Genomic DNA, 26,081 nt, shown 5'->3' on the forward strand with positions numbered 1-26,081 from the left:
AAACCTCATTAAGATCCAAATGTGCAAAATGATCATTCTAGCCATCTTTCAACTGGACTTAAGATGTGGATGAGGGGTGTATTATGGGCGTCCCCGTCAGCCAGGCCAAGACAGGCTGAGAGTTCTAATAAGATGATATACAGCATTATACTGTACTGTACTACACACACGCTGAAAATAAATGTACTTCCAATGAATGTTGTGTACTTGTGTAGCACAGATACTCCTCTCTTATTTTGGCAGCGTGAAATGTCCAGATGGTTGTATGCCACCCTCCTGGCAGCAAGCTGAGACTGTGACACCAGCGTAGGAGTGCAAGAGAACAAGTACCAGTACTGCATACGCTACTACACTCTATTACATACTGTATACACACATACTGCATATAGGAGGGACGCTACAAACACAGGTATGTGTGTAAAGTAAGGCGGTATCAAATGCTTAAAGCGTATTGTATTGTAGATGTATACATCCATATGCAGATGATACGCTTGGTTTTTGTTCCCAAAGGTCGGAGGAAAAGTGAAAGGTAGAAAAGGTGAGGTAATTTTACTTGTAGGAAATCAATCCAATAAACCATTCCTCAAATATCATGAAAAAATGTTTTTTTTATGGAGAATAATTGTACTTTTACACACGCTAAACAATATTAAATCATTCCAAATCACCAATTATTCTTCATGCCAACTTGCTGTACACTATACATACACTGTATACTGTAGACTTCCCAAATACTACTGTATTATACTGTATATACACTACTGTACAGTACTATAGACTTCCCATACAGTACTCCAGTCTATATACAGCATAGATTTACGATAGAGCAGGGGTCTCAAACTGGTGTCTTCCAAGGTGACTGTAATACATATAATAAGAACACATACAATAATACGGCGTGCAACAAGCCAGTGGTACTCGTAGGATGCACACATCAGCCTACACTGAACTAAGAGTGAGTGAGTCACTTAAAAATGTGGTAAAAAATCCCACACATTTTCTGTACCGCTTGTCTTCATTAGGGTCATGGGTAAGCTGGAGCCTATCCCAGCTGAATGCAGCAAAATATAAACTGCGAAATTATTTATTTGACCCTATTACTGTATCAAGATATTGTTATTGTGAGCCATGTATCGCGTGTGGTATCATGAGGTACCCCGACATTCCCAGCACTACTCCCAATACTTGATGCAGCCCAGCCTCACTCAGACTCTACCTCCAGCGGCTCCCCAGGTAAATTGAGTTAGACACCCCTGCTGTAGAGTATACTGTATAGACTTACTGTAGAGTACTACAGTGTATATAGATTGTAGTGTAGAGTCCACAGTAGTACGTAGGCGATGATTTCATTAAGTAGGTGGTGGTCCAGAGTAGCGTAGCATGACATTGAATGACCTTGCAAAGTTGTTGGAGAGAGAGCAGCTGCTGTCTTGGTCCATGATGGGCAGCAGGAAGGCCAGCAGCACCAACGCCAGGAGGAGGAGCCACACAGGAAGTGCCAGCCCACACACTCGCTGCAGCCACACCCACTTCTGCAAACACAGCAACGTATCTTGAATCTCTTGTAGCGTTTGTGTGGGTTCCTATAATGCTAGCAACATGTATGTGTGGGTTCCTACAGTGACAGCAACATGTATGTGTGGGTTCCTACAATGACAGCAGCATGTATGTGTGGGTTCCTACAATGACAGCAACATGTATGTGTGGGTTCCTACAATGACAGCAACATGTTTGTGTGGGTTCCTACAATGACAGCAGCATGTTTGTGTGGGTTCCTACAATGCTAGCAACATGTATGTGTGGGTTCCTATAATGACAGCAGCATGTTTGTGTGGGTTCCTACAATGACAGCAACATGTATGTGTGGTTTCCTACAATGCTAGCAACATGTATGTGTGGGTTCCTACAGTGCTAGCAACATGTATGTGTGGGTTCCTACAATGACAGCAGCATGTTTGTGTGGGTTCCTACAATGACAGCAACATGTATGTGTGGTTTCCTACAATGCTAGCAACATGTATGTGTGGGTTCCTACATTGCTAGCAACATGTATGTGTGGGTTCCTACAATGCTAGCAACATGTATGTGTGGGTTCCTACAATGACAAGCAACATGTTTGTGTGGGTTCCTACAATGCTAGCAACATGTATGTGTGGGTTCCTACAATGACAAGCAACATGTTTGTGTGGGTTCCTACAATGACAGCAACATGTATGTGTGGGTTCCTACAATGCTAGCAACATGTATGTGTGGGTTCCTACAATGCTAGCAACATGTATGTGTGGGTTCCTACAATGACAGCAGCATGTTTGTGTGGGTTCCTACAATGCTAGCAACATGTATGTGTGGGTTCCTACAATGCTAGCAACATGTATGTGTGGGTTCCTACAATGACAAGCAACATGTTTGTGTGGGTTCCTACAATGCTAGCAACATGTATGTGTGGGTTCCTACAATGACAGCAACATATATGTGTGGGTTCCTACAATGCTAGCAACATGTATGTGTGGGTTCCTACAATGACAAGCAACATGTTTGTGTGGGTTCCTACAATGACAGCAACATGTATGTGTGGGTTTCTACAATGCTAGCAACATGTATGTGTGGGTTCCTACAATGACAGCAACATGTATGTGTGGGTTCCTACAATGCTAGCAACATGTATGTGTGGGTTCCTACAATGCTAGCAACATGTATGTGTGGGTTCCTACAATGACAGCAGCATGTTTGTGTGGGTTCCTACAATGCTAGCAACATGTATGTGTGGGTTCCTACAATGCTAGCAACATGTATGTGTGGGTTCCTACAATGACAAGCAACATGTTTGTGTGGGTTCCTACAATGACAGCAACATGTATGTGTGGGTTTCTACAATGCTAGCAACATGTATGTGTGGGTTCCTACAATGACAGCAACATGTATGTGTGGGTTCCTACAATGCTAGCAACATGTATGTGTGGGTTCCTACAATGCTAGCAACATGTATGTGTGGGTTCCTACAATGACAGCAGCATGTTTGTGTGGGTTCCTACAATGCTAGCAACATGTATGTGTGGGTTCCTACAATGACAAGCAACATGTTTGTGTGGGTTCCTACAATGACAGCAACATGTATGTGTGGGTTCCTACAATGACAAGCAACATGTTTGTGTGGGTTCCTACAATGACAGCAACATGTATGTGTGGGTTCCTACAATGACAGCAGCATGTTTGTGTGGGTTCCTACAATGACAGCAACATGTATGTGTGGGTTCCTACAATGCTAGCAACATGTATGTGTGGGTTCCTACAATGACAGCAGCATGTTTGTGTGGGTTCCTACAATGACAGGAACATGTATGTGTGGGTTCCTACAATGCTAGCAACATGTATGTGTGGGTTCCTACAATGACAGCAACATGTATGTGTGGGTTCCTACAATGACAGCAGCATGTTTGTGTGGGTTCCTACAATGACAGCAACATGTATGTGTGGGTTCCTACAATGCTAGCAACATGTATGTGTGGGTTCCTACAATGACAGCAGCATGTTTGTGTGGGTTCCTACAATGACAGGAACATGTATGTGTGGGTTCCTACAATGCTAGCAACATGTATGTGTGGGTTCCTACAATGACAAGCAACGTGTTTGTGTGGGTTCCTACAATGACAGGAACATGTATGTGTGGGTTCCTACAATGCTAGCAACATGTATGTGTGGGTTCCTACAATGACAAGCAACGTGTTTGTGTGGGTTCCCGTGAAACGTGTGAATAGTTTCAGTTCAAGTGCCGCAGCCTCCTTTGAGCTTGCGTGCATCTGAGAGAGGAGGAATGCTTGCTTGTGTTAGAAGCTTGTTGTGGTGGGTTTATTCATCTGAGATGAAGTGAAACCAGGATGGCAAGCAGGTGGGTTGTTGGCTGTTGCTAAGGCGTGATACCAATACAGTAAATACTGATTGAAATCCATCAACTGTGTTGAATTTCCTTTCTTTCCAATTGATGTTTTGTTGTGAAGCCAACATGCTAACCACGAGGCCACCGTGCAGCCCAACACTGATAATCATCAACAGATAATCAACAAAAGGTCATATGTGTTCCGTACCGTTGCTTTAGGAGTAAGATCCTTCTGTTTAGCAGCAAGACTCTGCAAAGGAAACATCAGTACATGTTTACTGTACGTACTGCACAGCACGTACCTTTTGAACGACATCTTCCATTTCCCATCATGGACTTCAGGGACGTCCAAAGCCTGTTTTTTTAGTGCCCTATGGCACATCCCAAAAGTATCACTTAACAAGAAAATGTTCAGAAATATAAACTACAACAGCAAATATGAAAAAACCTGCAGCCATTATCCGAGAATAGAGCAAAAACATGGAGGAAAAAATATGAGAATAACGTCGTAGTATGAGGAAAAAAGATGATTTTAGCAGCATAAAGTTGTCTTTCTTGAAAAAGTTATGTTACGAGAATAAAGTCCAAATATTAAAGGAATAAAGCCATCACTGATATTAAGAAGAACATTTAGAAGAACAAAGCAATTAGCTGAAAAATACCCCAGCCAGCTGAAATTGTACAAGAATAACGTCCCAATATTCAGAGAAAAGAGTCATTTTCTAATGAGAAGAGAGTTGCAATATTAGCACAATAAACAGGTACTATTATGAGGCCCAATCATTCTAGATAACAGACTCATACGTTAGCAGTTCCTTGTCCAGCGTACTTCCTTGCAGCTTCAATGGCTTAACACTCATATTACCCAATATAGTACAGTAGATAGAAGAAGAGCACATAAGCCATGTAAGACGTAAATACAACTCCTGCTGGAGCAGTGTCACAGTAAATGTGTTCCCCAGGGAACCTCCAACACCCCCAGTGGCCACCTTAGAACACAGTTGAAAATGCTTCATTTAGGCCAACAACAAGTACACTTTTCTTTACTTTTTTTTTTTTTTTTTTACTAATAATGGTCTGTATTCACCACAAAACAGTAATCATTTATTTACATAATTTTTATTTTAAAAAACCATGATACAGCGAGAGAGCGTTAATTGGGTAATAGGAATATAAAGGTGACTATGGGGTGTTATTTCATGTCTAGAGGGCTCTAATCATGTTAAAAAAGTGTATTTAGAAGGCTGTAAACAGGTTTTCTATCTCTTATATGTCTTATTTTCTGTTATTATCTCATACTATATTGGGTAATAGGAGTGTAAAGGTGACTATAGGGGTGTTATTTCATGTCTAGAGGGCTCTAATCATGTTAAAAAGTGTATTTAGAAGGTGGTAAACAGGTTTTCCATGTCTTATTTTCTCTTATTATGTCTACTATATTGCTAATAGGAGTGTAAAGGTGACTATAGGGGTGTTATTTCATGTCTAGAGGGCTCTAATCATGTTTAAAAAGTGTATTTAGAAGGCTGTAAACAGGTTTTCTATCTCTTATATGTCTTATTTTCTGTTATCTCTTATACTATATTGGGTAATAGGAGTGTAAAGGTGACTATAGGGGTGTTATTTCATGTCTAGAAGGCTCTAATCATGTTAAAAAGTGTATTTAGAAGGTGGTAAACAGGTTTTCCATGTCTTATTTTCTCTTTTTATGTCTACTATATTGGGTAATAGGAGTCTTTCATCCTCAGTCTTTCATCCTCAGTGATGAGAGTGGCTTTTCTCAGCACTGATCGCCTATACAATTCACAGAGGGGAGTCTGAGGTGTTTGAGTGATTTTACTGGCCTGGTTTATGATTCTTGAGAGTTTTGTTTTATGTTTCAGTGTGAAAAAATTGTACCAGGAAGGGATATTATATGTGAGGATGGATTCTATGAGTGAAGTGTACACAAGAGTTAAAATGTCTTTGCTAACATTAAAAGATCTCAGTCTTCTCAGGAGGTGGAGGCGTTGTTGTGCCTTCTTGAAAGCAGAGTCTGTCTGGTGTCCAAAAGACAGGTTCTTGTCTATGTCCATCCCCAGGTATTTAAAACAGTCAACCTGCTCTACCTGCTGGCCATGAATGACGAGAGGTTGAAAGAGGCTTGCAGTGCCTTTCCCTGTGGCTCACAGCACAACTCCTTTTTTTTAGAAATGTTACGTTCCAATGAGCTCTGAGCAAAGCCACAGACCAGAGTGTGGACCTGCTTCTGCTACTGTGTCAGAGCCTCCATGTCCGTGACGTGTGCCACCAGAGCCATGTCGTCAGCATACTTTATTAACGACAGTCCTTCAACAGCGCACGAGATGTTGTTGGTGTACACTGAAAAAAGAATAGGTGACAGCACACAACCCAGCTAGTGTTACCCCCTTTGGCTGAAATAATTTCAGTGAGACAGTTTTTGTAGCCATCTACCAGTCTTTGACATCAGTCTGAAGAAAGTTTGCCCCACTCCTCAACGCAGAATACTTTCAGCTGTGAGATGTTTGAGGGGTTTCTTGCATGTACAGCCCGTTTCAAGTCACCCCACAGCATCTCAATGGGATTAAGATCTGGCCTTTGACTCGGCCATTCCTGGACTCTCCATTTCTTCCTTCTCAGCCAGTCCTTGGTGGATTTACTGGGATGTTTTGGCTCATTGTCATGTTGCAGGGTCCAGTTTGGCTTTAGCTTTCATTTTTTCACAGATGATCTCACATGTTCCTCAAGCACCCTCTGATACACCATAGAATTCATGGTGGATTCTATGATGGTGAGCTGGCCAGGTCCTGCTGCAGCAAAGCATCCCCAAACCATGACTTCCACCTCCATGCTGCACAGTTGGTATGAGGTTCTTTTTCCTGGAATGCTGTATTGGGTTTACGCCAAACATGTCCTCTGTTCTGGTGTCCAAATAATTCAATGTTAGATTCATCTGTCCAAAGAACATTATTCCAGAAGTCCTGGTCTTTGTCTACATTCAAACGTCAGTCTGGCCTTCATGTTCTTCTTGGAGAGCAAAGGTTTCCTCCTTGCACACCTCCCATGAAGGTTAAACTTGTGAAGTCTCTTTCTGATTGTAGAGGCGTGCACTTTCACATCAACAGTAGCAAGAGTCTGCTGTAGGTCCCGTGATGACATTTTAGGGTTTTTGGAGAATTCTTTTAGCATCTTGCAGTCTGCTCTCGGGGTGACCTTGCTTGGACGGCCAGACCTGGGCATGTTGGCAGCTGTTTTCAATGTCCTCCACGTAGTGGAATGGCTGATTTTATATTCTTTTGAAATCTTTTTAAATCCCTTACCAGATTCATAAACGTCTACAATCTTCTTTCTGAAGGTCTCAGACAGCTCCTTTGATCTCACCGTGGTGTTTTCTCTCACGTCAACAGTCAGGGGCACACCAAACTAAATGTGAGGTTTAAATAAGGCAAGCATCCTTCAAAACACTGCTAATGATGTTCTAATCATGTGCACCTGATGTGATACACCTGCGTGTCATTTCAGCCATTTTATGTGGGATTGAATGTGGGGGTGTCCTAATTTATTCCTCAACACAAATTGCATTTATTTAAAATTACATCTTACAGAAAGTTATAAAAATATATTTTTTTCAGTTTTATTTGTTTAGTACTCTGCCGTATAAAAAGTAAAATATGAAAAACAAGCGTAAGACATTACTAGCACAGCTTTGTTCTGTGGGTCGTGGATATATTCTATCAGTTATTATTAAGCCTCTAGCTTCCTTTTAGTAAGTAAAAACCTTGGCTATGATTGCACTACATTGTCATGTAGACCTACAAAGTACACTTGGAAGAACAAGAGGTGAATAAATGCATTGCAACTGATGTGAAACTGATGAGGGGTAGGATTAAATAAGCTTTGTTTCTTCCTACTCCTTTTTGGACATGCAAAATTGTGAATTGTACTATGTGATGTGCTACTGTTTGACTCATATGCATGTTCAGGATGAATTAAAACCATGAACCATCATAATAACAAGTCTAGTAGTGTTGTACAACTTTTATCCGCAGTCCGCAGTGCCCTTTACTGGTCAACATTATTATTATTATTTTTTTCCTTTTTTTCCTCTACTGGTCAACATTCAAACTGGATGCCAACCTGTCTATAGCGGCAACTTTTGCAGACTCCCTCTAGTGGCCGCTAAAGACAAGTTTGACTGTATGTTAGAAAACACACAGGCTTCCATATAGGGTGTCCTAAATTTTTCACATGACTGTATATAGGTACTACATGTACTACATGTACGTGTATACATATATACATATATGCGTATGTATATAAATATGCTCCAAGTATGCTCCGTATGCTCCAAGGTCGAGCATACGTCGTTGTGGAGGAGGAGGAGGAGATATTGAAAAAAAGGACAAATGGTGGTGGTGGTTAGACTCTTCTAAAAGAGGTAGTGTTCTGTGGGTGGTGTAGAATTAAGCAGGCCTATTAACTCTTCATCAACTTTAATCACACGCTCTGTCTGGGTTATATCATAAAACTCTGAGCCTTCCTCGTCTTCCTGTATGTGTTGGTCCCATTAGCAGTGTCACAGTGCCCTCTACTGGTCAAGCATGTACAGTATAAATATGGACTTATAAGGCAAATTACATGAAAATATAGACCAGTCGGCTTGTGTTCGTATCCGCGACTGTTCGCTAGTTGGATGTTCGTAAGTTGGGGACTTAGTGCAATGAGAGTTTTGTGTATTTGGGTTTGAGTTTTGTGGTCATTTTACTGTTTTACTCGTGTGGTCTCCAGGATGTGAAAAAGTAAAAAAGAGATGTACAGTGGGGCATTCTTGTTTGATATGGACTCTGTTTCTGTTGCTATTTGGGTCCATGGTTTACTCACCTTTGAGGCCACCCTGGTCCGGAGGGCACCTACATCATTTAGCTTGGACTTGTAGAGAATCCAGCGGTAATGAAGTTCCTCAAAAGCGGCGTCTTGTGCCGGAGTGTCTTTACTTTCCTGCAGCAAAATCTGGAGCTGCTTCTGACCCCACGGCAGTCCTGCCCTCAGAGCCTGCATGGAAAGAGTCAAAGAGGCTCAGGTTGCTAGCCAGAAGACAGTAAGCCTGAAGCTTTTGCTGCATCACAAATAATCATCTCATCATCTCAGGAGCCACTCTGAGCAAAGCCCTGCAATAAGAGCATACACCATGTACATTCTTATTTTTTTATTTTCACTTATCAGGAATCATTTGTGGGACAATTATCGTCCAGCCAAATTTGTTATGGTGACAGGCAAACTTGTGTCATTCTCCAAACCTTCAGCTAGGACTGTACATGTCATAGAAGACTGGAGCGTTCACACGAGTCACAGATGGCTGGAGATGATTCAGGAGGTTTCCCAGCATGCAGTATGAGCACCACATGTTTTCTAGGCTGTGTTTACTTTATTTGAGGGACACAATCATCCAAAAGGTTCAAGCCTTTGTGTTGCCACTGACCTTCAGTGTGTCCTGTTGCATCTTGCCTTGGTTGCTCTTCAGGGTTCCTCTCTTGGTGCTGAGGATGCCTGAGAGGAGTTGGTTCTCTCTGCATAGCCAAGCCTCAAACTGCCTCCTTCTGGACTCATATGGACCCGTGTCCTTCTGGAAAAGCAGCAGTTATCAAAACCTTCTCACAAATACCAACGGTTCTGCTCCTCCTCTACTTTCATTTTCATGTTTTCTATTTCTTCTGGCCACTTGACTACAAATAAAACAATGTCATCCATCCATCCATCCATCTTCTTCCGCTTATCTGAGGTGGGGTCGTGGGGGCAGCAGCCTAAGCAAGGAAGCCCAGACCTCCCTCTCCCCGTCCTACCGGCGGATCCCGAGGCCATTTGAGAGACAGTCTCTCCAACGTGTCCTGGGTCTTTCCTAGCGCTTGGACGTGCCCTGAACACCTCCCCCACCATAATCACTACCTACTTTGTATGATTGATGTGATGATTTATCGAGTAGCGTGTGTACCTTTGAGCCTTGGGTGGCTGTGGCATCTTGTTGCTGGGCTGAACCTGGTGTGAGGAGCACGAAAGCTCCTTTGCTGTGGTGCAGGCCTTCCTCTTTCATCATACCAGCTTCTTCTGAGTTCATCGTGTCCTTTGTTCCTGAGCTGCTGGTGCCAGTCCTTCCCAAGAGACGTTGCTGCTTGTCCACTGGAGTGGAAGTTTGCTGAGCGGCTGGCAGGGCAGATGAACCATCTCCATCTCCAGCATGGTGGCTGTGCTTTCCTGAGAGTTGTGCAGGCAGCAGGAGGTGGCCTTCAGCATGAGGTCCAGCATCCACCTCCTCCATGCTGACTTTCCACACATGTGAGTCTGTCTGCTCCGTGGATCCACTCAGCAGCCTGAAGGAAAAAGTCAGCAGAAGCAAACAAACTTTCCAAGCTTCATGTTGAAGAGCAACCTCATCTTATTTGATACTGAGCATTACCCGTCAATGTTTAGACTCATGCTACGCAAGGCCAACCAAGCCTCCTGGAGACGCTTGATATCTCCAAGAATATGGACTCGTCCTTCCTGTGAAGTCCTGCGTAAAACCCTCTGACCCTGGACTTCCATCTGCTGGAGCTGCAACTCTTTCTCCGGAAACTCTGCCAGTGCTTTCTGTGGGCAATCAAGAAAAGCAAATAGTCATCATTCTATCCAACATATCTCTATCTGCCAGCAGAGCCACCATCCGACGACCAGCCAGGTGATCTTCATCATGTCACTTTCTACAGCAAAGAGCAGGAAGGAGGCACAGACTCGAAGAAAGTAGGCATGGACAGTGTGGGAGAGGGAATTGCTGACTAGAAGACATGGCTTTGGGCACAAATTCACATCCAAGAGACTACAGAAATACCATATTCTTTGCACCCTGGCACACTTTACACAAATCTCACCCCTGTTTACCACCAATTTACTCAGTGGCACGTAAAACGGTGTACCACTGCAGGGACACACAAGTCTTATTTTCTCTTATTATGTCTCCTATATTGGGTAATAAAAGTGTAAAGGTGACTGTAGGGGTGTTATTTCATGTCTGTGGGGCTCTAATCATGTTAAATTGGAAGGTGGTAAACAGGTTTTCTATATTTCTATATACTATATTCTATATTGAATCCTACTTTGTGGAAATGCACTTATGAAAATCAGCTCTGGAAGCAATGAACCGCCATGAATGAGAGATTACTGTACTGTTTTTTTAACACATCCGGTTTAGCTCTGAGCTGGAGAGAAATTCCCCCTTCTCTTTCCTCCACTTTGCGTCTATGTCGTTACATTCCGATTGTTCCCTTTCACTTTTGCTCTCATTTTGCGATGGAGGGTATCGCCCCGTCATGGCTTATGTGTGTCAGCTGGAGGAAGACGGATGCATGGAGATGGTTGGTCTGTCACGTGACTGGCCAGGCCACAGGGTGCTTCCCATCTAAGTAAGCAAGCCTGTCGTCCTTTCTAGTCCTGACTACAATGACTAGAAGAGTCACACACCTCCGCCTCGTGCTGGCGACCTGCAACACTCCAGTCTCCTGCGGCACTCTTAAAGGAATCCATCTTCTGCTTCATGACCATCAAGCATTTCTCCACGTTCAGAAGACTGTCATGGAAACACTCATGCTCTGCGACGCCCTCCTCACTCTCACGCAACTTGACCTGCAATCAATCCATCAGTCAAGTGCGGCCCGAGCTCCAAAGTCAAACAGCAAAGCATTCTCTTCCGCCGCTCTCATTTCAAAGCAGAGTTCAACTTTATTGGTTCTTGAAGTGTACAGAAACGTTTGACACTGACACTTGTCACACAGCTCACACGTGTGTCATCCGTCCCAAGCAAAACGTCACGTAATAGCAGCTGCATAAATTCAAACCTGATCATGTCTTACCCTGACTGCCTTGCAAAGGTGCTTCCAGTCAGCAGAGATCTTCTCAAACTCAGTCCTGTTGCTCTGACTGGAGGAGATCAGCGTTTCCAGAGATGTGAGATGGGCGTCACATTCTTCCAGCTCCTTCTGGATCGCCTGAGAGCAAAATCTGTCACATTTTGGCATCCCTAAGCTTTGCATTTTTTACATTTTCTTTCCCAGCCGACCCACCACCCGAAAATGTTCCACCTTGGGTTCCGGAAACAAAATGTTTGAGATGGGTTTAACCCTCCTTTCCCCTGGAACTGCTGCAGGAAAAAGTGTTAAACAGATTCTACTATGTACTGTAGATATGCTGTACAATAGACCATGTCTATGTAGATTCTACTATGTAGATACGCCATAGACCTGGGGTGTCCAAAGTGCGGCCTGGGGGCCCACAGACCATTCTAATAGAATTTAACAAGCAGAAATAGAAAAAGATTAGCAGTCATTTTCCAAGAACAGAGTTGAAAGATTTAAAGGAAAAGTGCACTTTATGGAATGTTGCCCATCATCCTCAATCATTATGTGAGACATGAACACACGTCTCTCTTTTCTGTGTGTTCGAAAGATATAAAAACAGATAAAGAGAGGCAGCTACGAATGCATGTAATGAGAAACACTCATTCCAGCTACTGTATAAAGCCTTCTGAAAAAAAACTCAATTTCCATAATGTGAGCTGCATGTGAAGCACCTTATTATGATTGTTATTAACATTGTTACGCCCAAAAACTACGTTACTGGCGTAGTGACACCTCGCCACACCACAGCGGCTGGCGACGAGCTTCACCACACACGAGCCAAAGGTAACGCTACATATTGGAGCTGCTGTGTTTGTTTTTGAGGCTAGGTGTAGCGGTCCTTTCTATGTTGCTATGTGACATCAACGCACCCAGGAAGGAAGTTCCCAAAATACTCCAAGTATTCCATGTCATCATGAATGTACCTGGTACTACATGCTCACAGCATGGATGGAAACCAGTAAACCCTGTTGGAGCTTTTTGGACATGCTTTCATAGGCGGAATAGGTGCATCCCATAACGTTCATTCATTAGCTGCCTCTCTTTATCTGTTTTTATATCTTTAGAAGGCACAGAAAAGAGAGACGTGTGTTCATGTCTCACACAAGGATTGTGAATGATAGGCAACATTCCTTTAAGAAAAAAGATGTCACGTATGTGATGGTAATATGTTGAGAAACAAACGAAACAACAAATAAAGTTGTACGTTTCTAAAAATTTGTTTTGCGGAAAAAGTTATGTTATGGGAAGCAAGTAGTCACAATATTACAACAATATTATTTGAGAGGAAATATTTGCAAAATTGAAAAAGAGAGTTTTAAGTGAGAGATGTGAGCGGCCATGTTGGTCATGGAAGCGTGTGTTTGAGAAGAACGGCATTCCAAGTGTGATCGTGAAGGTTTTGTGCAGGTGTGGCACACTAGAGTGAAGAAAGAGGCCGCGTTGATCGCCGGCAGCTGATGAGTTGGATGAACACACCTTGAAGTGGTCCCACTGACTTTTCTTAGCCAGGATGTCAGGCTGGAGTCCTTCAGCTGCCGCCACCCTCTCCCGCACGTTGCTCAGCTTTGAGACAATCACCGTGGAGGCATCTCCAAAGTCCTTTGTTCTTGAAATGAAGCCCTGTCACAGTAAAAGATTACATTATTCTGAAATATCAATCCACTCCTGCGATGGTGTCAGTAGACGTTTGGGAGAAGTTTGTCCACGTCTCACCTGCAGTCTTCCTTTTCTCTGTAGCAGCTGAGCGTGCAGCAGTTCTCTGTTCCTCATGGAAGCACTGAGCTCAGTGTGCAGAGCAGCACTGCCTTCAGGTCCAAACACAGGCTCTAGCAGGTCCTCCTTCGTCTTCAGCCACTTGAAACGTTCCTGCAGCTCAAAACTGTCCTTCAACAGCCGCTGAGATTAGGGAAAAAAGCAGCTAAAATGAGCTGATGTGACTTTTCTGCCATCCGATCCAGCTCCATACGGCATTTAGAAGAGGAACAGCAGCCCGTTTGGACTTTGCAGTACTTCCTGACTTGGGACCATTGTGTGTTGTTCAGGGTGGGTAAGCTTTTTGACTTGCGTGCCACAGTGGATTGTAAAATAGCGAAGATAAATACAGTAGATTTCCACTTCTTGCCCACAACTCCAAGTCATTGACATGCGGACATAAAAATGTCTACTTGTGACACGTGGCTTGCCTCCTGCTAGCTTGACAATGTTCTCCTCTGATTTCAGATCAACATTTTGTCAGGGTTCACTTCCTGTCCCTGCTACCTGTTATTCCCTGCCTTCCCTGCCTTCGTATTCTTTCTCGTTTCAGGAGCTCTTTCTCCGGCCGGAGCGCGACTACTGGCCGCACCTTTCTCTGATAAGCCAGCACATCCTCCTAAGCGGATGGATTGCACCTGGGAGACGCTGGATTATTCCTAGACGGTTTGTACGGCATACACGGACAGTGATTTTCTGGCTCTCTGGACTTGACACCTTCATTACAGCTTAGGTGGACCTCCTTCCCCAATTCTGAGGTCCAGCTCACCCAGCGTCTCCCAAAAAGTGTGCCCAGTGCTTCCAGCCCTCCAGGCGAGATGTCCTTCCTCACTCCTAAGTGTGTCCTTCATGGTGCCTTTTTGTTCAGCCTTCTGATTCCCTCACCATCGCCTTTTGTTGTGCTTACGCTTAATTAAAAGACTTGCTTACCTGTCCATCTGCCTCCTGCCTATGGGGTCCGCCGAACATAACACAATTGCCATAAAAGATTAGATTCAGTTCCAGAACCCTCACCATCTCTCTTCGATTGCCATTGTGCATTCGCAACACAATCCAGGCTGAATCCCTAAAGGCCAACACACTTATCAAAGCTGCTGTAGCAAACACATATCAACACCACCAGCTAGCATACGTGACCAACAGTGCTTCAAAAGAAGAGAGAGATTTCTCACAATTATGACTTCAACTGCATAAAAAGGCGCAAATTGTTGTTTGGCCCAAATGAGATGATTCACGTAGCTTTCTGTAGTACATACACATATACAGTAACAGTCTCCAAAGAAAAATATACTAAGTCCACTACTAACGAACATCCGACGTGCGAACTTTCGTAGATACGAACAAAGCCGAATAGTCTATATTTTCATGTGTTTTGCCTTATAAGTCCATATTTATACTGCTACATGCTTGACCAGCAGAGGGCACTGTGACACTGCTAATAGGACCAACAGACGCTGGGGAGATACAGTGTAAAGCTAAATGGAAAGCCAAATTGTGCAACCTGGACAGAGCGTGTGATTAAAGTTGATGAAGAGTTAATAGGCCTGCTTAATTCTACACCACCCACAGAACACTACCTCTTTTAGAAGAGTCTAACGGCGACGACCATTTGTCCTTTTATCAATAACTCCTCCTCCTCCACCACAACGACGTATGCTCGACCACTCCTCTTCAAAGGTAAATAACATTTATCATTACGTATTATATCACTTTTATTATTGTTTTTTCATGAATTATCCTGGTTTAATATTACTACTGCATCCAAACTCATATTTACATACATACACATATACTGTATATGTATACACGTACATGTAGTACCTATATCATTGGTAATATTACCGTTTCCCCGACTTAAGAACAATTCGACATAAGAACAGTCACCTGGACCCAATTTTGTTCGTTATTTGGGGACTTAGTGTGTATGTTTTTGGTCCAAAAACATACACACTCAGCAAATTTGCGAGGTCACAAATGCTGACCATCGAGCCAGCTGATAGACACAGATAAAAAAGGGACAGGGAGACCGGTGGTAGATGCGGATAAAGGGGACAGGAAGATGTTTTTCCTATTTTTGTTTAATGCTAGCTTTAAAAAAAAAACACAATAGTGTCCCTCGTCTTTGCATCTTTACATTCATCCCTGCTCTTCAATGAAGGTTTGAAGACCTGAGTGGGAAACAACATGTACAAGGTTGCATTTGAAGAATGAAAAGTGACGCTGAAGATTTTACCTCCATATTGTTGAGCAACATGACAATGTGGGAGAAGTCAGTGACCATAGCAGAAGCTTCCAGAACCTCAGACACTTCATGGCTCCACTGGCCAAAGGACAGAAGCGGGTCCTGGAGTGCATTTCTCAGGACACGCTCCGATTCTGAACACAATCTTGCCGCTTTGCATTTCACACTGCAGTACAAACATGATGAAGACATTCATTCTCAAATATGGTGCCCTCCAAAAGTCTTCCAACAGTGTGGACAATTCCTTTAGTTTTGCATTTGGCATGAAAAGATCAATATGAGAGCAGCTTTTATGACTAGGTTTTTACATCTGGAGGTGAAAACATGAAAAGCAGAGAGCTGTCTATGGGTGGAAAACAAGCAACTGTGAAACTCAGAGCAGATGGAAGATCAATCACCCTGTGTATGCTAGCTGCCCCGCCTCCCACCACAGACAATGTATGACTGACAAGAGCGCTCACTCCGTTCATGCCGTTGTTCTACAAAACAAACTTTTAAATATGATCGTGTGTACGGGAGTGATGTCTCTTGGAATCAATAAGGTGCTGTAAATCAGCAACGCGCTTTTGGACAAATACCTCTGGTGTTCCTTGACAACCACCAGGACATCATCAGAGATGTGGCCAGAGTCCTCAGAGAAGCGGAATAGATGCTTGAGCTGGGACTTGAGCTGCTCCACTCGGGACTCCTCCGCCGCCACACAATCCCTCACACCCTAAAAGACACACAGCCAACCATACAACAACAATAACAGATGTCATATAAAGTACTGCGTGCCTTTCAAGTCAAAACTCACCGTGTATTTTCTCCACTTGCTCCCCAGCAGCTCTTCCACAGAGTCATACTCATCTCCAACATCAGCACCCTCCTCCAGTTCTCTGTCAAGCCCCTGAAGTCGTACCCTGAGGAGTCCAACGTCCTCCCCCAGTCGCTGGCATCGGAGGGCGTACTCGCAGCGTGCGTCCAAGCTGGAGCGCAGACCCTCCTCGGCCTCACACAGACCCTGCCTGAGTCTCTGCCAACCCAGCCGGAGCTCTTCTGCCTCCTCCATCACCACCTCTGCTCCAGCAGGAGAGCTGTTGGCTCGGACGCCTTCAGACACCCCCTCGATGTACTGCAGAGCTTTTTCCTCACTGGCTACGCTGTCATCCAGCGCCTGCAAAGGCACACAAATACCACACACACACGTCTTACTCATGGAGGGATTTGCCATTGGAAAACATCTTCTACCCCCACAACCTTGCAAGAACAACACTAAATAAATACTGTATGTACATATTTCTACTCACACTGCCTTTCTTGTCCATGTCAGTCAGAAGAATAATCATATCACATGTATCATATCATCACGTAATACAGGTGGCCTGCAGCTGTTTTTTATTTATAAAAACAGCAAACATGGAAAAGTCAGCTGTCATTTTACAAGAACAAAGCCAAAATGTTCAGACGACAAAGCTGAACTCTCATGAGAAAAAGTTGTCATTTTCACAAGAATAAATTCATAATATTATGAGGGAAAACAACCTCATTTTAGTTGCATAAAGTTCAACTATTCAAGAAAAAAGTCCCAATACTATTACAAAACAAAACACTCAGCAAAAGTTCTAATTTCAGGGGAAAATTAAGATGTGAAAAAAGTTATTTTAGCAGAATAAAGTCAAAATATTCAGAGAAAAATGCCACACTGTAAGGAGCAAATAAGAATAATTTTATGACCGAGGAAAACTATTAATAATAATGATAATAAACTGTTTTTGTTGTAATGTAATGTAATGTTACAAGAAACAAACAAAACAAAATTCAGTCGTCATTTCTGGAAAAGTCTCTTTTGTTGGACTACAACGCTGATGGGGAAAGAATCCCAACTATCCCTTTAGGTTGGGGAAAATGTTATATTTTTAGATATGAGAATAAAGTCAAAATATGATGGGAATAAAGTCATAAAAGTTTTACCAATATTATTTAAGAAGCGAAAATAAAACAGCAAAAACAATAATATGCCATCCATCCATCTTCTATGCTGCTTAATCCAAACCAGGGTCGCGGGCCTATCGCAGGTGACCTTGGGCAAGAGGTGGGGTACACCCTGGACGCAAACACGGTGATGTCCAGTCTTACTTGCAAGGCTTGGAGTTTGTTCTCTGTCGGATGGTCTCTCTCCATGAGATCCGTCACTTCCTTGGTTTTTGCCAGCAGCCAAGACTGAAACCTCTGCAAACAGCCTTGGTATGTGTGGTGCTCCTCCGCTATCTTCTCAAGCAGCGACAGACGCTCCTAGCAGCAACACACACACACACACACACACACATTTCTTTCCTCGGTGACATTAGTCCCATATCCATACTGGATATCGGGTCGATATCAGCAAAGAAACAAGCATCAGATTATTTCTCCGATATTGGCACTCTGTCGAATGCGGACTGCACGCCAGCACGCGCCATCACAACGACACGTGCCAACGTCTTCAAGAACGTGCCCATCATCCCCAATCCTTATGTGAGACATGACCACACTCTTCTCTTTCCTGTGCCTTCTAAAAATACAACAGATAAAAAGAGGCAGCTAATTAATGCACCTAATGGGACACACCTATTCCGCCTATGAAAACTCCTCCAACAAGGTAATGGATGCATGATTCCTGCTCATATGGGTATCGGCTGATATCCAAGCCTGCGACATCAATACCAGATGGATTATACTGTAATTACAGCTCCAAAATGTCTTATTTTGAAATATCCTTCTTGAAAGGGTTAAATAAAGGTCATTTTTAACCATATGATGGAAGAGGATGAAAGCGGAACATAGGTATTTCCAATAAATGACAATACAGTATTTGTCAATAAATGATCAATAATGCAGTCTACTGTGCCAAGCCGTAACACTCCAATGCAAATCAATGCAATGGAGTGGCTGAAGGAGGTAGTAATGTTAGGTTATTACATTGCTTCTGGTCACGCTAGCTTGTGTTTGCCGGTCATGTGATTGCTGTAGGCAAGTGAGACGTTGTTTAATAGCGCTTGTCCTCCACGCCTGTCTCCTTCTTCATCACATCTCCACACGTGAGTAATATGGCGACCCGAAACAGCGACAACAACGCGGTCGTACCAGCCGCCGCTATCTAGGCCCGACGATTGGCGGCACAGCACACGTCTGTGGTTTCAACACAAGGTATTTCCACATAGCGGCCGTACTGGACCTCCAATTTGTCTCACAGAAACACTTTGACGAACTAGTTTAGTGGTTTTGACTTTTTCATAGCGTGGTACACCTTGCTAAGCGGCCCATGCCTCGTCACAATGTGATGATCTTGATCAAGACCCACCTCAGCCCTGCCCCTGATGTCTTTGTAGGCCTCCTGCAGTCTCCCCTGGGCCTCGGGGTCCACGCAAGGGTCTTGGATTCTGCTGTGCAGTGCCGCGGCTTCGTCCAGCAGCCTTTCCAATAACGCCGCCTGGCCGTGGATGTCGCTCAGCACCACTCTCTGCTGGTCCACGTGCCACAGCTTCTCCTTCAGGCCCAGCTGCAGCTCCAGCGCAACGTCCAAGCTGCACTGCTGCCTGGTCAGCCACGACATGAATTCCTCGTAGGCCTTCATGTACTCACTCCAGTGGAGCCACACCCACTCAATCCGGCTGGGAAGACCACGGACGAGATGGAAAGTTAGGTTGCGCTATGCGGCGCGGCTCGTGTTTCAAGCTCTCATGAGAGTGAGTGTCTTGTAGGCGCCAAGACTGGGACGATAATCCAGAAATCAATTCAACACACAATCAATGAAAATGAGTGGATAATCAATATATTGCCATGTGCATGAGTGTCGGAAGGAAGAGTGTTGCTCTTAATTTCACGTTGGCAGTTGGATAGTCGGCTAGGTAGCAACAGCGGTAGTTCCCTCTCACTGTGCCCAGACGGCTCCCTCATGGTGCGGGGAGCCCGCACGGGGAGAGTGTGTGGAAATATTTCCCCAGCGGACCACTCATTCACAGCGGCATGCCCTCACGAGAAATAGAAAATGCATGGAAATATTTCCTCAGCGGACCACTCATTCACAGCGGCATGCCCTCACGAGAAATAGAAAATGCAAACAGTTCAATTTTGTTGTCGTGACAGGAATTTGATGCCATATAATTAATGAAAAAATGGGCTGTATGACACAGACAACTTCTGTGTCACACTAATGTGGCTGAGGCTCACATAAGGTACACTATACTTGTGTACCATCTAGCGGTTCAAATGCAAATTACACCTCTCATGACAATTATTAATGAACAAAAAAGGTTTATGTTGCCGATATTATTTGTTATCGACGATGACTTGTAGCACAATTATCGGCCAGCAAAATGTTTTACTGTGACAGGCCTGCCATCATGTTTGTGTAGCTGAGTGACAGCACTCTGATGGCGTCACTTCCAGAAATAATACTGAACAGCGAGCGCTAGCTCGTCGTGGCTGTCGCCATCATAAATAATAAATGTCATTTTTGCTAATTTACCGTTTGCTTTCAAAAATGGAACAATGTAGACGATAACTGCACACATGGAAGCAAAGTTGATCAACCACATCAGGTAGACTTTAAGGCAGAGGAAGAGAAGAAAATGTGTGTTTGATCTGAGAGGATAAGGAAGAAAAACCTGTGACAGTGTACGATGTAGGTACACGTTTCCTCCCAACAGATCTTCAGGTCTTTGAGCTTAGCATGGGTGGTGGCCCTCAGGTCTTCATCTCCCATCTCCAGAAGGTGTTCAGCTGCCACCAGTGCCATGTCCATCTTCACACGACCTTCATGCTGGGATTGGTGGATTTTCTAAAGATGGGAGACGTGAGCATGGAGCATCTTTATTCCTGAGAGGATGGATGCTGTGTCTCCTGCACGTGTGCTTCACGATAAAACAAACATCCATCCAACCATTTGCTCCTGAGGCTTGCTCTGAAGCACACACATAACAACATCCACGTGAACTTGCCCTTCCACGGCAGTCATATCATGCAGGATGCAGGGATAATGGTAGCTGGTCAATATACTTGAAGAACGGCCAAATTCATAATATCAACAACTGAAACTGGAGAACGATAGAGATCCGGATACAAACTTCTCACATATGAGAAATGACTGCACAGAGGAACAATTCAATAATAACCTTCATAAAGACACAGGTTGTCCATCATTGGCATCAATAGTAGAAGTATGTATGCAAATTAGAACAATATCAAACAATGCTTGAGTCAATTTAAGGAACTCTTCAAAATAATAGCAATCTCAGAAACTTGGATCAACGCTGATAAGGGCATGGGACTTGAGCTAGAAGGTTATGACATGAACTACGTCAATAGGAACAACAAAGGTGGCCGTGTATAAAAACTATTTTTGTATGCGGAGATTTCAATATTGATCTCCTGAATTCAAATGAGCAAAACAGAACACTTTCTGAACACTTGTATGAAGTACGACCACAAACACTGCCCACTCAGACAATAAGCAAAAAAAGCGGCTTGTAAGAAGAAAAACACATTAAGTAGATGATGTATCATTCCAAAAAGTAAAGAAGCAGGAAAAACATATAAGATATATAAAAATAAGTTAACAAACATATATTGAGAGTGTAAGAAAGAATATTACAGTCAATGATTAGACGAGAATAAAACCAACATGGGGCATTCGAAACGCTATGATCAGGAATGGTGCTAAGAAAGCCCATTACCCTCACTATTTCACAGAGGGAAATATTCCACTCCATAATATCAACGAGGTCGTCCAAAGGCTCAATACCTACTGTGCAAAGTTGGAAGAAAAGATGCCAAATTCCTTGTCAGAAGAGGAAAGTAATGAAAGATAGACAGGAATCTCAACTCCATGTTCCTCACTGAGGTACCAAAAAAGAAAGTCATTGACATTGTTAGTAAATGTAAAGCAAAACCACAAGGGAATAGGAATGGAAATGATAACAAGAGTTATTAATGAGATGGCAGAACCGCTGACGTACGTCAGTAATTTAGCATTCCAGACTGGTCAATTCCCCAACTCAATGAAAACAGCTAAAGTAGTTCCAATCGAGTTCCAAACTAGCGACCAGTCTCCTTATGACCCCAATTTTCAAAAACCATTGAAAAGCTATTCAACAACAGGTTGGACAAATGTATTAATAAGAGTGAATTACTAGCGGAAGGGTTCATCAGAGTAAAAGTCCTCACCTCTGTCTCCCTCAGTCGGCCTTCCAGGGCGTCCCAGGGCCCCTGGGTGTTGTCATTGGTCCTCAGCCTCTCCTCAACATCCTTCATCCACGAGAGCGCCCCCTCCAGTCTCTCCATGAACTCCTGCTGCTCTTGCTGCGTCATGATGCATTCAGGGCCTTCAAAGTACACCGCATCATCAGCACTGGGCTGCAGTCTTTCTGCAATCAAACTTTGCCAAATCTTTATGCATTCAGGGTTTCGTGTAAGACTTTTGAAGCTGTGGTGGTGGGCTGCATGGGACTGCCGCTGCTGCGTATGACTTACTCATTTATTAACTTATTGATTTCACTTTTCTCACCAACCAGCAGGGCAAGAACAGAGAACATTGCAAAAGTGTTGGTTTAATGGCAAAGTTCCTGAGAGCACTTCAAGTGAGCCTCCTTCAGTGACCTATTTAGTCCAATAGTGCTATGTACTAGTTTATACTACAGTATTTGACACAAACCTACATTACATTTGATGCCTGTTTAGAGTACAGTCATCCCTTGCTACATTGCGGGTCACCTTGCACTTGTTTCGGCCTTTTTTTTTGTTTACAGCATATGAACGCGCATCGTGTTCTGCGTCCTGATTGACGAATACCACTGTCTGTCAATCTCCTTTGTGCAGTGTTGATTGCTAGCAAACAGCTAGCAGCGTGGCTCTGAACTCTGCATGTTTGCAAGTTTTCTCACACCAATAAAAACACCCACAATGTCAATGAAACGTTTTGCACCCAAAAGGCAGAGGAAGATGCTAATCACGGCACAAAAAGATGGACCTCTGGACATGCTGAAGGAAGGTAGAAGTTACACGGCTGTAGGGCGCTGGGTTGGTTGCTCCAGGAGCGAAACACGCATGAGTCACTAGTCATCATTTCTTTTGTGTCCAACCGCCTAGGTTGATCATTAACATTCAAAGGAAGCTTTAGGGTTCGGGTTAGGGTTAGGATTGGGTAGGGGTAGGGGTGGGGTTAGGATTAGGGTTGTGTTGGAGCAGCTGAGCTAAGAAACAGCTTAGTTCCGAGGCACAATGTGAACGCAAGAAATAAAACTCTTAATTTTCTCAAAAATGAAAGCAATGGCTAGTTCACTATTACGTGAAATGTCTTCTTTTCTCTTGTCTATTTCTCATTTCTCTTTCACCAAACATCTTTCATCCAGTGACTCCATGAATGAGTCAAATTTTCCAAAGCTTCCAGCGGCGGAGGTCTGATGCTGTTGCTTTGAGAAGGAAACACAAGATCCCTTAAATGAGTCATTCCACCCGACCACAGAATCACATGCACACTAACCCTTCCCTCCAACTTGTACTGAAGGATGTACAAAGTGTGTGTCTGTAGTGCAGCTTGCCTCAATGCATGTTGGCAAGACACAAGGCTTTTTGTCAAGGCGCATGTTTACAAAGCATACAGAGCAGCGCTACTGGCGTGAAACACGGAGGAGAGGCGCTTTGCTTTGTGTTTCATCTGTGCAGGCTAGTGTCAACTCTCCAGACTATCAAGCATCCTGGAGCCAAATGTCTCAGTGGCCGGTCACGATGGCTCCTCCTACAGGACACACCCATGTATTTACACTTTCCACATTTGGAACCAAACTGTGTGTATGCACGCGAGTGCGTGCGTTCACATTTCCCTACAATGCGTAACCTTCTGCATGCTACACTCCTCCACGCTCACTTCCTCCTTCCTGTCCAGCGTGTTAATAGATCAATGCCGAGCTCTTGTCAAACGCACTTTTGCCACCTTGTGGCCGGTTTTACGGCTTAAAACTGCTTAAAAATCACCTCTTCAATTGTGCACTTGCGTCATCACTTCTTTTTGCCTCACGTGCAAAAAAAAAAATGTAAAAGACGTGTAAACACATCTTTGGGAGCGAGCGTTGGGGTTTACAAAAACGTAGAAATACGTTGTTTGTATTAAATGAGTTAACAATGCACACATTTAGTTGTATTCCCTGTTTAAAAATATGACGTGGCTGTAAAAAATATAGCCAATAAAGGTTCCCGACTGCCATCTTAAAGGAAAAGTGCCCATCATCTGCCATCCTTATGTGATGAACACACACGTCTTTCTCTTTTCTGCGCCTTCTAAAGATATAAAAACAGGTCAAAAGTAAAAAGGGACACACCTGGAAACCCTTCGAAAAAAAATCCTCCAAAAAGTGCCACCAAGGCTCCAATGTGACGTGCTTATAACCAAGCTATTGTTATTATTGTTATTATTAAGTATCTTGGCTTGGTTATGTTGTAAATATACAAATATAACCTAATTAACTTTAAATCATTTAAATCCATGCTTTATTTAATACATTTATGAATTACATGTATTGTATTCTGTGCTATGAAACTGACCAGACACATTAGGTGAATTAGAAAACATCGATATTGCCGATACCAGCCTTCATTTGACTCCGTGTGGGATCGTAAAGGAAATGCGTGCTACCGCACGTGACTCCTTGATTGTGCTTTTATTAGATGTTTTCATGCCATGACGTCTTTTATCGTCGACGTGTCTTAGTCCGACGTCAAGCTGTCGTCTTTTCCTGTCTATCAAACTAGTTATTATAAGGCCAAGCTAAATAAAAAAAATCTTTTTTTTGCTTTTTCTAATTTCTACACAGCAGCTTGTTAGTTTTCGAAAGCGCAACAACAGCATTCCCATGGACTTTTCTTCCAAACTTCTATTCTCTGGCATTCTGTGACTATTTAAGTGGACCAGTATTTCCTGCTGCACTTTCTGTGAAAGTAAACACACCTGAGTTACTATGACAGCGTTGCTGCTAACTTGGTTACCGCATTACGTGTACTAGCTATCATACACACAACTTTCCCGGGATTAGTTACAAAATAGCCGGGAAACGTGCGAACAGTGCATTCCCAGTGCTAGCGTTGTACTGGGAGGTGAAATCAACACAGACTTTAGCTCATTGCAAAAACATTGCCGTCGTTTCATGTGGAGCAACACAAACAACACGTTTATCCGCTTCTGTCGCAGGATGGAGGCCTATTACTATTCACCTACACGTCCTCGCCCAAAAGTACTCTTTAACGACACGAAATTATACTCACCACCTTGTTTTGGTCAGCAAATGGACGAAGAAGTACTCAGCCCTCTTGTGTTTTTGCTTTCGGTGAAGTTACGGAAGACAGGAAGTAAAGCAGGCACGATGCCTTCGAGGACACCTCGTCAAAACGCACGACTACCCGGGCAGCCACGGTGCCTTCAAGAACACATCGTAAAAAAGCACGACCACCAGTGCAGTCACGGTGCCTCCATGGACACCGCGTAAAAAATGCAATACTACCGGTGCAGTTACGGTGCCTTCAAGGTCAGCTCGTAACAAGGCAATACTACTGGTGCACTCACGGTGCCTTTAAGGACAGCTCGTAAAAAAGCAAAACTACCGACGCAGTCACGGTGCTTTCAAAGTCACCTCGTAAAAAATAAATACTACCAATGCAGGCACGGTACCTTCAAGGACAGCTCGTAAAAAAGCAACACTACCAGTGCCGTGATGGTGCCTTCAGGTGTGTTGCAGATTTTCTTTGTTTTTTGCTTTTTGTGTATTTTATGCAGTCTAATCAATGGCCATGTAATACAGATAGCATAACATGCTCGTGAATGTGATCAGAAGTAGTGAAAATAGGACACACAAGTAGGTATGATTAATACATCAATTAGATATGGATGTGGAGGTCTTCAGCGGGGGCAGCAGAAGACTTGCATCTTCTCTGCAAAAGAAGACACAGTAGATAACAAGGTCAATTATGAGAACATTTTAACAGTCGTCCCTCGTTTATAAGACAAGTCATCCCTCGTGTATGGTGGTTCACTGGCTCCAGACGTGACTGTGATAAGTGAATTTCGGCAAAGTACGATTCCTTATTAATAAATGGAGTACTTTGTTAGTTTGAGCATCGCAAACCTGTTTACACCTTCTAAATACTGTACACTTTTTAACATGATTAGAGCCCTCTAAACATGAAATAACACCCCTTTAGTAGTCACTTTTGCACTCCTATTACCCAATACAGTTGACATAAGTGAAAATAAGACATAGAAAACCTGTTTACCACCTTC

The 26,081-nt window shown here is 43.4% G+C and overlaps 1 protein-coding gene across 3 annotated transcripts; it reads right to left on the reverse strand.

The window, feature by feature from the left end:
* Positions 1–442: 442 nt before the first annotated feature.
* On the reverse strand, positions 443–25,341 carry syne3 (spectrin repeat containing, nuclear envelope family member 3). Of its 3 annotated transcripts, none has more exons than XM_054796937.1 (18): positions 25,070–25,341; positions 21,980–22,137; positions 20,422–20,594; positions 19,116–19,425; positions 17,912–18,067; positions 16,590–16,949; positions 16,372–16,508; positions 15,785–15,959; positions 13,513–13,695; positions 13,276–13,419; positions 11,755–11,889; positions 11,366–11,527; positions 10,326–10,498; positions 9,864–10,239; positions 9,354–9,494; positions 8,756–8,926; positions 4,083–4,124; positions 443–1,532 (listed from the first exon to the last, which is right to left on the reverse strand). In XM_054796937.1, exons 2-18 carry the CDS (start codon positions 22,121–22,123, stop codon positions 1,350–1,352), a joined length of 3,165 nt encoding a protein of 1,054 aa, XP_054652912.1. In that variant the 5' UTR covers positions 22,124–22,137; positions 25,070–25,341; the 3' UTR covers positions 443–1,349. The 3 variants fall into 3 exon arrangements, with proteins under 3 accessions (XP_054652912.1, XP_054652913.1, XP_054652911.1); XM_054796936.1 differs by having other exon boundaries at positions 467–1,532; positions 9,354–9,497; positions 25,070–25,337; XM_054796938.1 differs by lacking the exon at positions 11,366–11,527 and having other exon boundaries at positions 447–1,532; positions 9,354–9,497.
* Positions 25,342–26,081: the final 740 nt, after the last annotated feature.

The sequence above is a fragment of the Dunckerocampus dactyliophorus genome, chromosome 13, assembly GCF_027744805.1.
Source record: "Dunckerocampus dactyliophorus isolate RoL2022-P2 chromosome 13, RoL_Ddac_1.1, whole genome shotgun sequence".
In the NCBI taxonomy this organism is placed as follows: domain Eukaryota; kingdom Metazoa; phylum Chordata; class Actinopteri; order Syngnathiformes; family Syngnathidae; genus Dunckerocampus; species Dunckerocampus dactyliophorus.

Coding starts and splice junctions, on each gene's coding strand:
- syne3 (XM_054796936.1), bottom strand. CDS start 22,123: ATGACGCAGCAAGAGCAGCAGGAGTTCATGGAGAGACTGGAGGGGGCG. Junction 19,426..20,421: donor TACATCGTACACTGTCACAG/GTTTTTCTTCCT, acceptor TGGTCTTCCCAG/CCGGATTGAGTGGGTGTGGC. Junction 15,960..16,371: donor GTTGTCAAGGAACACCAGAG/GTATTTGTCCAA, acceptor TTTGTACTGCAG/TGTGAAATGCAAAGCGGCAA.